The 13,647-nt window shown below is 41.5% G+C and overlaps 1 protein-coding gene across 2 annotated transcripts in view; it reads right to left on the bottom strand.

Annotated features, from left to right (window-relative positions):
- The window catches only part of mmp25b (matrix metallopeptidase 25b), a 32,305-nt gene extending 19,244 nt beyond the window's left edge, over nucleotides 1-13,061 (bottom strand). Inside the window, exons 1-7 of one of the 2 annotated variants that reach the window (XM_034107128.1) lie at nucleotides 12,956-13,061; nucleotides 12,553-12,750; nucleotides 10,283-10,365; nucleotides 10,039-10,198; nucleotides 9,710-9,783; nucleotides 8,323-8,455; nucleotides 7,471-7,571 (exon numbers count right to left, since the gene is read on the bottom strand). In XM_034107128.1, the coding sequence (XP_033963019.1) occupies nucleotides 7,471-7,571; nucleotides 8,323-8,455; nucleotides 9,710-9,783; nucleotides 10,039-10,198; nucleotides 10,283-10,365; nucleotides 12,553-12,750; nucleotides 12,956-13,061 (855 nt within the window). Of the gene's footprint in view, nucleotides 1-7,470; nucleotides 7,572-8,322; nucleotides 8,456-9,709; nucleotides 9,784-10,038; nucleotides 10,199-10,282; nucleotides 10,366-12,552; nucleotides 12,751-12,955 lie in introns of those variants that run through there. The other variant, XM_071206764.1, reaches the window with a different exon arrangement.
- Nucleotides 13,062-13,647: the final 586 nt, after the last annotated feature.

The following is a 13,647-nucleotide window of genomic DNA, read 5'->3' as shown; positions in this document are numbered from 1 at the left end:
AAGACATTATCAAAGATGTTCTATTGAGAAGATGATCACTACGTGACAACATTTTTCAAACCATTTCTAGTCTTCGGTATTTCCAGACAAGTGACTGCTGAAATCAATCTTACTAACTGCTGTCTGTGCAATTTACTCCGCGCGAGTTGGCGGACTTTATTTAGCTTACTTTAAAATCATTTTTCATGGTGGGGCTAAGCCATTTATTGGTATGGCTGTAGCCTACCCAAGTATACCCTGGCGCCGCCACTGAACATAATAATAAAACAATTAAAATGTTGTATTCAGCCCTGATTAAAACAGCGGGCCCAAATCCTGGATGGCCGGGCCCAAATCCTGGATGGGCGGGCCCGGCCCCATGGGGCCCGCCCATGACGCCGGGTCTGTGTAAATCGAAGAGATAATACATTTTACAGCATAGGTAGTCCAAATGTTAGGAAACGCATGTGTCTGTAATAAGAAGATGAATCTACGAAGATGTCAACTACAATCCTGTGGGAGCCATCAGGGAGGCAGCAAGACGAGACCCAGGCAGGACCGCAGAGACAGGTTTAGCCACGACCCGAAGTCCACGACTTAATCCAGAACTCAGGATAGAGGATCCAGGACCACAGCAAGAAGATCAGCCTCGACTCCGGATCCCGGCGTGGATATAGACACAAAACAAGAAAAAATGTGGCTGGGTTAATCGGAACAAGAGAATACACAGACACAGACACAGACAGACAGACAGACGGAAGAACAAGCACACCCTTAGAATAGGTTGAGGGCAAAGGGTAGCAAGTAAGAGAATAAGAAACATAGGTGGAGAGGCACACTCAGGGAACAAGGTCCCCACTGGAGCCTTGGTTGGCAATTGATGAGAGATAGTGAGGTACGCTGTGTCTACGAATCGTAACACTCCCCGGCCTGTCTAAGCCACTCTCCAAACCGTTTCCCTCTAATAAAACTCGAGAGGATAGAGAGGGAAAAGGTCTTGGGTAAAAGTTATTCTTGATAAGAGAAGCCTAGAAGGCCAGAGAGAAAAAGTGAGTTTTAAGTGTTGATTTAAAAACGCCAAGGGTCTGGGTCGACCTCACATGGAGGGGCAAAATATTCCAGAGCCTTGGGCCCGCTGCTGCGAATGCTCGGTACCCTCTGGTTTTGAGCCTGGTATTAGGCACTATCAGCAGCAGCTGATCAGCTGACCTTAAGGCTCTGCCTGAGGTGTAGCGATGGAGGAGTTCGGCTACATAGGCCGGAGCCAGCCCATTTAGGGCTTTGAAAACAAATAAAAAGAGTTTAAAATCTATTCTGAACCTAACTGGAAGCCAGTGATGTGGTCACGCTTTTTATGGCCAGTTAGAAGACGTGCAGCTGCGTTCTGCACAAGCTGCAGGCGTCTAATTGAGGCCCGGTCCATACCCACATACAGTGCATTGCAGTAATCCAGTCTCGGGGTAACAAAGGCGTTAATAACCCTTTCTAGGTCTTTAAAAGATAAAAACTACTTGGTCTTAGCCAATAGTCGTATTTTAAAAAAGCAGGTCTTGACTACGGTGCTGACTTGCTTATCAAATTTAAAAGCGCTATTGAAGGTCACTCCAAGGTTTATGACAGAGGGGAGGATGTTTTTATTGAGGGAGCCCAGAATATCAACCGGGGAGGCTGGAGGTCGGGGTCCAAAAAAGATGACCTCGGTCTTTCTCTCATTGAGGGTGAGGACGTTTTGGCTCAGCCAGGATTTAATCTCTGTTAAGCAGTCCATCAACTGCTGTAGTGAGTTGGCATTTTGATTGAGAGGCAGATAGATCTGTACATCGTCAGCGTAACCATGGAAGGGATATTATGTTTTGTGAGAATTGAGCCTAGGGGCAGTAGAAAAAGGATGGGGCCCAGAATCGAGCCTTGGGGAACCCCACAGGTAAGAGGAGCTTTGGCAGAGGAGAAGGCACCCAACTGCACTGAGAGGCTACGGTCTGTCAGGTAGGACCTGAACCATGCGAGGGCAGAGCCTGTGATGCCTGCAGACTGTTCAAGCCGTGACAACAGGATGCTGTGGTCCACAGTATCGAAGGCAGCTGTCAGGTCCAACAGCACCAAGACAGCTAAGCTACCTGAGTCGGCGGCTAGGAGCAGATCATTAAAAACTCTTAAAAGGGCTGTTTCAGTACTGTGCATGGGTTTAAAGCCAGACTGAAACTTTTCATGGATGCCATGTGTGGTTAAAAACGACTGCAGCTGGACGTAGACTACTCGCTCCAGGGCTTTAGATAAAAAAGGTAGCTGTGAGATGGGCCTAACATTTGCGAGAATGGAAGGGTCGAGATTTTTCTTTTTAAGTAGTGGCTTAACCACTTAAAGGCAGCTGGGACACATCCTGAGCTAAGAGAGGTCTTTACAAGCAATAAAACACTTGCTCCAACTGATTCAAAAACATCTCTAAGGAAGCGAGAGGGAATGCTGTCTGAGGCCGCAGGTGCTTGACTACATCTGAGAGAGAAGAGAGGGATACAGGCTCAAAGTGGTCGAGGACAGCAGGGCACAGAAAAGGAGCAGAATCTGGGGTAGCACTAGTGTGGGCTAGCCTAAGCGCAGATACTTTTTCGATAAAAATGTTAAGAAATGTATCGCAAAGGGTAGTCAATGGCACAATTGGAGAAGCATCACAAGGATTAATGATCGAGTTGAGGACATTAAAAAGAACCTGAGGTTTATGGCTGTTTTTAGAGATTAACAGAGGAATGTGCTCTGTTTTGGCAGAGCACATTTCATGGCGCCAGTCGTTGTAGCCAGTTGTGTTGAAGCCATCTGACTTACTTGAACCGAAATGTCTACATGCACAGCAGAAGATGGCATCTTTTTTACATGAATATTCCAGCCAATATCTGTTTTGAAACCATGAGCTGCAAAATGAGCGCCTTACCCCACTGTACAGGCGAGTTGGGTACTTTTTTAAATATACCTGGGAAGGCTCTGTTTTGCCGAGGTCCTCTGGCACTTGTGGGCCGCTGAGGGGTGGCGGTGTTTGGGGCAACAAAGACGGCTGCGGCTGATCCGCCTCGGTGGGCGAGGCGGGCAAAGCCGGCAAGTCGGGCGTTGTCCACGACAGTGGCCGCGGGTAACGTAATGTCCCCATGATCTGAACTGTTATTACCTGCAGTAGATGCAGTGTTACTGCTGGCGATAAGGGCTGGTTGTTTTAACCATTTTCTGATGTCCATCATTGACTGCTGTGTAAGCACCTTGCAGATGACGAACGTGCAGCGGCACAGGTCACGCGCACCTGACATAATAACGTTACTTACCGTTTAAATTGACCAAATAAATGCAGCAGACAATGTTATTTAACATTTTACAATTTATCTTATTTCAACTATATTCTTCTTCTTTATTATTATTATTATTATTATTATTATTAATATTATTATTATTATTATCACTACTATTATTATTATTATTGTTATTATATATGTAATATCTTTCACTTTTCGTTTTTCAAATGAGGGTGCATGACGACTCAACTAAGGGTGCAATGCATCCTTATGCACCCCCGTAGAACCGGGCCTGGTTACTTCCCTGTTTTGAACATCAGTCTGATCTTTTTAGACCTTGGATTTAATTACTGGCCCTTTTTAATTGTTCTTTTTAGTTTTGGTCCAACACGACAGAACAGTGTTGAGACTATAGGAAACACAATGTTGGAACTCTGAAAAATACCAAAGGACCGACAAAGAATGTAGGTGAGGTACAGAACATGACATGATTCATATACCAAGAATATCTGTTAAGATATGGCAAACAAGTTTATTCAATGGGTTAAATGTAGAATCATTTTAACAAAAGAGGATTTGAGGATTTTTCAAAATACTAGATATAATTGTGCATGAAGAAGCTTAGGTCAGACAATATTAAAATGAAATCATATTAAATGTATATTTTGAAGATGCGGGGAAAAATAATAGGCCCAAATTAGCTTGTACCAAACATTGGTGTTTGAATTCCATGAAATAAATAATAAAATCATGTTTTAAAATATTTTTTTGAAATAGTCATCGTTGCAAAAATGTATATTTAATTGCATAAATATTTTTATTTTCGATGTAGGAATGAAAATAAATGTGTGTACAACAATATCACTCCTATTTTGAAAACAATTGGTTTGGTATGAAGCATGCAAGACATTAATGTCGTTTTCATTTTCAACTATGTTTCCTGTGTTATACCACAGTAAGTACTTAAAATACATTTGGTGGAAATTCATGACGCTGCATTAGGCACCGGCATCTCACATCTCATCTTGGACTCCCATTATGTTCATGCATACCAGTTCTCTCTGCAGAGCACCACTGGTATCATCTTTCTCTCCCCTCCCCCCTTCCTCTTCTCCCATCTTTAAATTCTGTCCATCCTCCAGGGCCCAAGTGAGCCATACCATTAGAACAAATGCTGCACTGCTAATGGTTGACCAGCTGCCGCCACGTCCACTGCACGTACTATTGACTCTTTAAAGGGATGTGGGTAATGTTTAAGTGTTGGAAAATCTCACTTCTCCACACTGACTCTCAGGTGTCCAGCATTTCTAAACCTATAAAAAGTTCTTTTGTAAGCTTTAATCATAATGACTAATATTCTTTCTAATATCTTTATCCTGAACAAATAACATGTTAACCCAGTAATCACTGTTTTTGGCCACTTGTGGTCAGCAGAAACAAGTTGTATAAGCAACACTGACATACAATCTCCTTTTTCGATAAATTATCAAATCCAAATTATTTGTCACATTATATTAAATGTACCTATTTATATACATGATTAATGGTGATGAGAAAATAAGAAGCTCAAATGCCAAACATCACAATGTTTAAATCTTGAACCACACACGAGAAATAAGGACCTTTCATTACACACAGTTTTATTTTCATTAAAGGGATCCAAGGCCTTCACAAAAGGGTTGACTCTTGGTAGCTATACAGAACTAACACAACACACAACGACAACAGAAACAACACAGAGGACTTGTGTGAACGAGTGAAAAGACAAATAAATAAGAGTTAAAGTAGACATTTCATATGAGATTTAAACTGAGATGCATCAACAAAAACAATAGTCAGAGGAAAGTGAGCAGAGGTTAAAACTCTGCAATGTACAACGCTTTTTTACAATACTCGATTTATTTCTGCAAGTAGCTGATTGTCTATAGCCGCTTATTTTTGGTCATGCACAGTTAACAATGTCATAGCGATTGTATTGACAGTGTTGCATTAATATCACAGTTTTCATATTATTATTTTTACTCTCCTCTACCTCCAGCGTTGATTGTCAGTCTCTGCAGTGTTTGCATTTGGTGGTTTGAAGGCAGCCTCTTTGTGATTGCTTTGCAATGATGCTTGATTGTCACTGGCTAATGGATATGGGTCATAAGTGATGTACTAAAAAGTCCCTGCCACTTACGTACAAGTCACTGCTAAATATGTAATGGAATTGCTTGTTTCTTTTAGATACATCTGACGTAAAGTCTTAATATATATACTGTTTATATAAAACAAGAGAAAACCTAATTGCTGTACTGTATTTTTGGCAAAGTCACCTGTGACGCATATCCAGCCTTGTATCAGTCGATATTTGATCAAATAATGATGCTGTTTCTGTACTTTTGAGGATGATTTGAGTCCAAGACATGCTACATTCCTCCCTCTAATAACATCTGACAATATTCCACAGTTATCTGTACAAAAATATGCAGTTTCAGTCGTAGTGTAATGTAGCTGGCAGGGTAGGCGGGATGTCTTTTTTTGTAATGTTTAAGTTTTAGTAAAAGTGATTGCCATAAGCAAGTCTAAAATCTTCACAGTAACCTCACATAGCTGCTCTCACAATGTCATTGAGCTGCTCAAAAAACAACAAACTGTGGTTACACTTCACAATACAGACATCTGCTGGCATTTACTTAGTACCATTGAATCACCTATTAGAAGCATTTCTGCATGGTAGAGGTAAAACCATAACCCTTTCACTTGCTCAGTATGTAAGAGCAAAAACCCTTATTTTTTTTAGCTATATTTGGAGATATTTAAGTTTATCTTAATGGGCTGAGAGCTGGTAATGTTATGGCACAATTCCACTGCAGCGTGGTAGCCCCGTTTAAGCGTCCCTAAGCGTCCTCGCTCAGGCCTCGGGCTGCCTCGCTGGCCGTCCGAGGTCGTGGCGCATTTCCATTACAGTTTAGGACCTGGGGTAGCAACGCAGTGTAGGCGGGGCGATCGGCTTTTTCCCCCCTCACATTTCGAGTTGTTCCGTCGAGCTCCCGCTGGATTTTATCATCCCCAATGAGATGTAGGAACGTCGTCACCTCCTCGGTGCTTTTCTTTGACGTTGCCATTTTTGTAGCTCCTCCGTTTACAAAAATGCTGTGTATAAAAATGCTGCAAGCTTGCTTCTAGATATATATGCGACGCTAGGGATGATCTCGCGCGCGATCTTGTGCCGATTCTCTCTGACCAATCAGCAGTCGAGAGTGTTGACGTCACTAGTTCAGCGCTGGCCTGATAGAACCACGATTTTATGGGGCCGGAAAAAGAGGGGAAAAGTACCCGCTAGCTGGTGCTACGCTATATGGAAAGGCCACCAAAAACTGGCCTGGCCGCTTGAGGACGATTAAGGACGCTTAAACGGGGCTACCCGCTGCAGTGGAAATGCGCCATTAGGTCGCCGACTACGGATAAAAGTGGTTTAAACTTAAGTAACAAAATAGTCAATTTTCAGAGCTTTCAACCTCAACTTACAGTCAGGGGCGCTGCCAGGAATTTTGGGCCCCATGAAAAGATATCACATTGGTTACTTTTTTTTTTCTTAATATTCTAAAATAGTTTGGGCCCCTGTCAGTCATGGGCCCTTAGAATCGTCCTCACTTTTCACCCCCCTGCTCACAGTATTAAGAGGACAGACTAGTTTTCAGTCGTATATCCTTTGGGGAAAATACAGTAATGCCTTTTTTTCTTATTTTTTTTAGATCATGAAACTCCAATTTAAGCCAGAATATTCTACACAATAAAATATGTTAAAAAATATGTTATTCTCAACTATCAAGTAATAAAAAGCACTGTTGCACCTCCACAGACAGTGTAACCTCAACCCTTTTATAAACCTCATCCTAATCCTGGCTCTATTATAATCCAAACAAACTCAAACTGATCCTATTTCTAATCCTGATCACAGCCCTACCATCAACTTACTATCCGAACAACCTGATAATACTAAGCAGATACCAGAATGACCAGAGTACTGTCAAGTGCAACCAAAGCTGCTCTTGACTGAATTTGTAAACATATAATGCATTTCGGGCTCTGCAACTCATCATATATTTCAGTCCCGTGCGTCCTTATAACCCGTGTGTCCCCCATATTGTTTTCTTGACACTTTTTTTTGTTACATGCCCGTTTTTTCGATCGTTCTTCTTTCGTTTGCCGGCTGGCAGCGATTGTCTGTAGTTCACTGTAACCTGGCCCAGTACTGACCCAGGTTGTGACTCATGGTCTGCTGGTCGGCTCCTGGGACCTGGACCGGCACTGAAACGCCGGGCGATATGAGCCCTGGATGGAGAACAGAAGGAGATTTATATATTGTGAATTTCAGTAGGTGAGATATCAGAATCAGAATCAGAATACCCTTATTAGTCCCACAGAGGGGAAATGTACATTGTTACAGCAACAAAAGGGCCAAAGACAGCTTAAAGGTGGGGTAGGTAATTTTGGAGAAACCAGCTTGAGTGCGCTAGAATTTGAAAATACATTACAGAGCCCCTCCTCCAACACACACGAACGCGCACATGACCAATGAGGGCACGAGATAAGTTTGTGCACAGATGGAAGACTGACAGGCAGGTCGGCCATCCAGTTATTTTAGCCGAGCCGGCTAAAATGATTGGTCGTGCTTTTTACAGTGCTACGGCTTCCACAGATGATTTTTTTTTTTTGTATCTGTTATGGATTTTTTGTCAAAGCAGTTAAGATATTCATTGCTATCGGGATGTTAAGAGCATTCCATGGAATGTAACAAAAAGTGTATCTCGAGCCGGTTTCTCAAACTTACCTACCCCACCTTTAATGTTACCTAAGAAGCATGCATAAAAAAGTATTACACATTTTACAAAATACACATCCTGTAACAGTTCTGAGGATTTAGCAGCCATGTATATATTGCACAGTTATTAATGATGTATATATACAGTATATTGCACATATTGCACATAGTTGGTTGGTATTAAACAGCAAGGGGTGTTGTAGATATTATAGTTGTATAGATATATCCCTATGAACCCATATCTTCCACAGAAACACTCACCGGTGTTGGAGTTGGCTGAGGACGGAGTCTGCAGATGAGGGGAGGAATACGCAGAGGAGTCAAAGCTGCGCGGGGTAGAGGGGGACGGAGGCAACATGCAGGAATAAGAGGAGGCCGACTGGGGAGGAATAGACTGAGAGAGGGGGAGACAAGGAAGGGAAATATGTAGGTTAGATATATAATAAAACAGCAAACTATATAATCTGAGAGAACCAATTTCTAAATGTGTAGAAAGGCAGTTTAAAGCATTGACTGCATTGTCTATCATTGACCACATGGAGGCGCTAGAGTGGTGTTGCATGGTAGGAGAATAGCAGCGGCTCATATTCTTTTTTTCTTTGAACTACAATGATTTTAAAATGATTTAACTCTTATGTTCTGCTCTTTGTTTCTACATCAATACGGTGTCATTTTAAACTATTTTATGTAGTTGTGTATAGACCCAATTATACACATACCTATTAATTATAATAATAGGTATTCATCAAAAATTCAGAATTACTGAACAAGAGACTTACTAATTAGCCGATCACTGGAAAATATGATTTAATGCACACATTTTAAGTCATATTTTCCATCAAATGTATCAGTGTTTTTAATTAGTTTGACACCTGTGCATGACATTTTTAAAAAAAGGAAGTAGAGGGTCGAACATGTGTTTTAAAATGTGTAATTAATGAGAAAGAAATATGTCTATAAGGCCATGCTTGTGGGATGATAAATACTGTGATGTTTGTCCCTGCTGGAAAAATATGTCCCAAGCTTTTATTTTTTTTCTGGTTTTCGAAATTTATTTTGCAATTGATGATCCCAAAACCCCAATATCTTTAGACCTCTCTGAGTTTTGGTCTATATCAAAGACTGAAGCTTTAAAAAATAGCTTACGGCTTTGAGATATCTATTTGATAAAATGAAATGGATAAAGAGAGTTTTACAAAGGCAATTTACCAACAGGAAGTCCTCTTATTTTCAATCTTAGAGAGTACTGGGAGAGGCTAACAATGCTATATTAATGTTACAACGACGGGAGCGCAGCATATTTGAGAGATTGTGTTTGATTGTATAGCCACTTTTAAATCAATATTATATTGAAAATCACTGTATACTTCACATAGTTCAAGGTTTGCACGTTTAGGTAATGTTGTACTATTATCAAAATAATAACAAGATATTTTTTTTAAATAAGTAAAAATGATGGTATCATTTACATTTGAAGTGGTCGTTAGTAAGCAAGTAATATTTATGAGTTACGTTTTAATGCCATTATTGTATTATATATTGTATTGTATAAAGGAGTTCATAATGGGGGTCTGCTCTGTGACGATGCCCTGCTTTCGTAAAGTTTGTAAGGCGCTGATGATGAATGATGAATGATGAAATGTCCAACCTGGACTCCAGATGAGAAAACTGACAAGGAGCTGTAGCTTGGCAGGGACGACTCAGCCTGACTCAACATGGACCCTGGAGAGAGACACACACAGCGAGATGGTGAGCACACACACTCACACACACACATCCACGAGCATGTGACGGGAACATCTTGCAGTGGAAATATAGATGCGCTCTAATGGAGAAACTCTAATGGTTTGCCTGCCTGCAAATGTCACTCTGATGTTTGTTATTAAGTCACACAGAGCAAATGTGAAGTCTTGTTTTGAATGTAACTGATAACTGTAATTATGACTAGAAATAGAGGGTGGTCTTGCAGGTGTTTACCTGAGCTGCTGCCGTGCTGCTGATGATGATAGACGGACGTGTTGAAGGAAGTGGTCAGAGGGGCTTGGCTCTGTGAACAGGAAGTCACACCCCCTGACCTCCTTTGATTGCGGAGCTTCTCCTCCCTCCTCCACTTGGCTCTTCGGTTTGAGAACCACACCTGTGAATCAAAGAGGTTTCTTAATCGTGATAATCTACATGTATTAAAAGGTTGTAATTCCGAGGAATAAAAATCCACTCTCACCTGTATCCTAGCCTCGGGTAGATCAATCTTGTTTGCCAATCTCTCCCTCGCAAAGACATCTGGGTAATGTGTCCTTTCAAACTCTGTGGAAGATATTAACTAATGTCAAGCACACCGTGCGAGTCCTAATGGAGGATGACAGGATAACTGTGGAGCATCTCGCCGTTCAGTGTTAACATGTTTTTTAAATTCATATGTTGATTTTAAAAGAAAGCACCAGCCTTCAAAGATTTACATTTTTTAATCAGCTATTATTTACTAGATTTCCGCCACATAACACATAAAGAAATGACTGCTTAAGGTCAGTGTCTCCAATTATCTTGTCGTGGAATACACAAATCCAGGAAGCTAAGATGTATCCTTACAACCATATTTGAAATATTTATCTGTTGCACTTTGTATAAATTATTTATCCTTATGCCACACGCAGAAAGTTCAAATGAAGGATCCAAGTTGAGAAGCTGCCTAAGCACTTTATTTCAAAGTAGGTTGACTAAAATTAGGCTCAAGATCTGTATGCATTATCATTTTGTTATAATTTACTCTCTAAATGTGGTGTTGTTTCTCATCAGAAGAAGCATTGTGTGTTATTATCTTGTACTCTGAGTAACCGAATAAAACAGACAAAGGGGCTTTAGGAGAGTCAATTCCTGACCTGAGAGTTTGTATCATTGAGACTTTCTGTATCAGAGGATCATTTCTCAATGTGGCAGTTCATTTAAAGTTGACAAACTGCTGACATTTTTGCTGTTGACAAGTAGAGACGAGAATATGCCTCACCCTCCAACTGACAGTCGGAGTCACCCTAATCAACTGTGAAGCTTCAGGTCTGCTAATGGAGACGTCTTTAGAGATCTTACTGTCTGCACTTGTGATGCTTAACATTAGCTAAGCATGTCGAATAAATGCCAACGGAGAAAACAAATCAGATTGGTTAAATCTGAAAAAGGCACTTTAAAAAAAAAATGTATTGCTAAAACTATAATTTACACAAATGTTGTAATTAAAGGTGGGGTAGGTACGTTTGAGAAACCGGCTCGAGATACACTTTTTGTTATATTCCATGGAATGCTCTTAATATCCCGATAGCAATGAATATCTGAAGTGCTTTGACAAAAAAAAATCCATAAAAGATGTCATCTGTGGAAGCCGTAGTACTGTAAAAAGCACGACCAATCATCTGAGCCGGCCCGGCTAAAATAACTGGATGGCCTAGCTGCCTGTCAGCCTTCCATATGTGCACAAACTTATCTTGTGCCCTCATTGGTCATGTGTGCATTCGTGTGTGTTGGAGGAGGGGCTCTGTAAGGAAGTGGCAGATTTTTTACGGCTGTGTAATACAAATAAATGACTTGGGGTCAGGTTAGTATTCAACTAATTATTTAGGGTTTTTTAAAATGTCAGAAATAATATTCATAAAATCCAACTTCATTGTTTTAGGATTTTTAAAAGTCTTAAAATACTTATGTATGACCAATTAAGGCCTTATTTTCAGATCAATTAAGTCAAAGCCTTCTAAGACTCAAGAAAGATCCGCAGTAACCCTGAAATAATCCAGACTAAAGCTCACACCAGTAACACATGGTTAATAAATCCATATCGCACATAGATTACAACAATTGCTCCATACATTAAATCCGTCTCACAAATTGTTCTAATTGGCTCGGTTATAATTGGCGTCTGTGTCAACACATGATTGTTATTGTGCCTTGGCCGTGCGCTGAGGTCAGAGTACCTCATTAATGTCATTTGCACAGAGTGACCACAGAGATACACTTCCGCTCGGCTGCACAGTGGACATTGCGTCCTGATTTAGCTCAAGGGCCCGCTGAAGCCATATCCAGTCAAGGGTGGCTTTCTGATCCCTCTCAATGAATATCTGGCTACGAGGGCCGGATCTCGCTGCATAATACAACCACAGTAATGATGCATTATAAAAAGAACTCTGCTATAGACACTGCCGTAGGCTTTTTTGGAGCTTTGTGGAAGATTATGGATCATTTGCTTCTGGATGTGATCATGGGTGGCATTGTTTGCTGCCAAAGGGACTGATGAAAATTGTGTCCTACCAAAATATTAACTTGTAATTTCTCCCTGTCAGTTAGCAACAAAGCTGTAAACAAGGTGTACAAACAATAATCATATAACAAAGGTGTTGGCAGGGGGTAAAAGCAGCAGGACAAGCTGCGTCATGACAACACTCATGACCACGGAGGACAGCGATTGGCTGGAAAGCAGCAAGTGAGCTGTGCGTGCTTGCATGGCCTGACCTTTCTCCAGAGCCTCGATCTGCTCCTGAGTGAAGCTGGTCCTGTTCCTCTGCAGCTTCCTCTTGAGCTGCAGCCTCAGCTGAGACTCCTCGCCCTCGTCCCTCTCTACGGGGACTCCTCCCCCTCGGCCCGTGCCCCCTCCTACCCCCGCCTCCCGCCCCAGGCTGCCCTCTGTGTCCAGCAGACAGCCCTCAGATACTGCCAGAGAGGAAAGTGACAAAAAGGGATGTGGGAGTGTCAAGAAAATTCCTACTTTTTTTAGTATAACAGTAAAACAGAGTGTTTTGAAGCATGCGTTGAACAGGAAGAGGATGAAACAGCCACAAGTGACCACTGCTTTACATTGTACGACAATGAACTGATGATCTGTGAGCAGTGACATATGTTTAAGATCTCTTCTCACCTGTGCTGTGTTGCGTCTGAACGCCGGTGGGGTCATGGTACCAGTTGTTAGGCCCACTCCAGTTTGAGCCGCTCTGCAGGTTCAGCATGGTTAACTTCTCATACATACTACGAGTGTCCAAACCACCATGAAAAGAAAATAACGGAGTCCTGTCCTGTGCGTGTCCGCCCCTGTTTACTGTCACCTTTGGCTCCTCTCTCCCTCCTTTGGTACTCCAATTTTTCCGCCTGAAGAAGGAGGGGGGAGTTACGAAAAGAAGAAGAAGAAGAAGAAGAAGAAGAAGAAGAAGAAGAAGAAGAAGAAGAAGAAGAAGAAGAAGAAGAAGAAGAAGAAGAAGGAAGAAAGAAGGAAGAAGAAGAAGAAGAGAAGAAGAAGAAGAAGAAGAAGAAGAAGAAGAAGAAGAAGAAGAAGAAGAAGAAGAAGAAGAAGAAGAAGAAGAAGAAGAAGGAGGGGTTCATATCGCATGAGTTCACACATGGTCGGCATTGTGGCGAATTAGCCTCATGATGACAGACAGAAATGGAGTTGGTTACATGCACGCTGTCGTTACGTGTGTGTGTGTGTGTTATACATTGGTATGCTAGTATACCATGGGGAGCAAAGGTACATTAGAACCTACTCTAAAAATCCCTGACATTTATTATGCTACTTGCTTTTAGCTCTATCTTTGCTGGTAAGCACGAGCTTTCATG

Source organism: Pseudochaenichthys georgianus, chromosome 19 (assembly GCF_902827115.2).
Source record: "Pseudochaenichthys georgianus chromosome 19, fPseGeo1.2, whole genome shotgun sequence".
NCBI classification, from domain to species: domain Eukaryota; kingdom Metazoa; phylum Chordata; class Actinopteri; order Perciformes; family Channichthyidae; genus Pseudochaenichthys; species Pseudochaenichthys georgianus.
The sequence above is the reverse complement of the archived record's forward strand: the minus strand, read 5'-3'. Positions and strand labels throughout refer to the sequence as shown.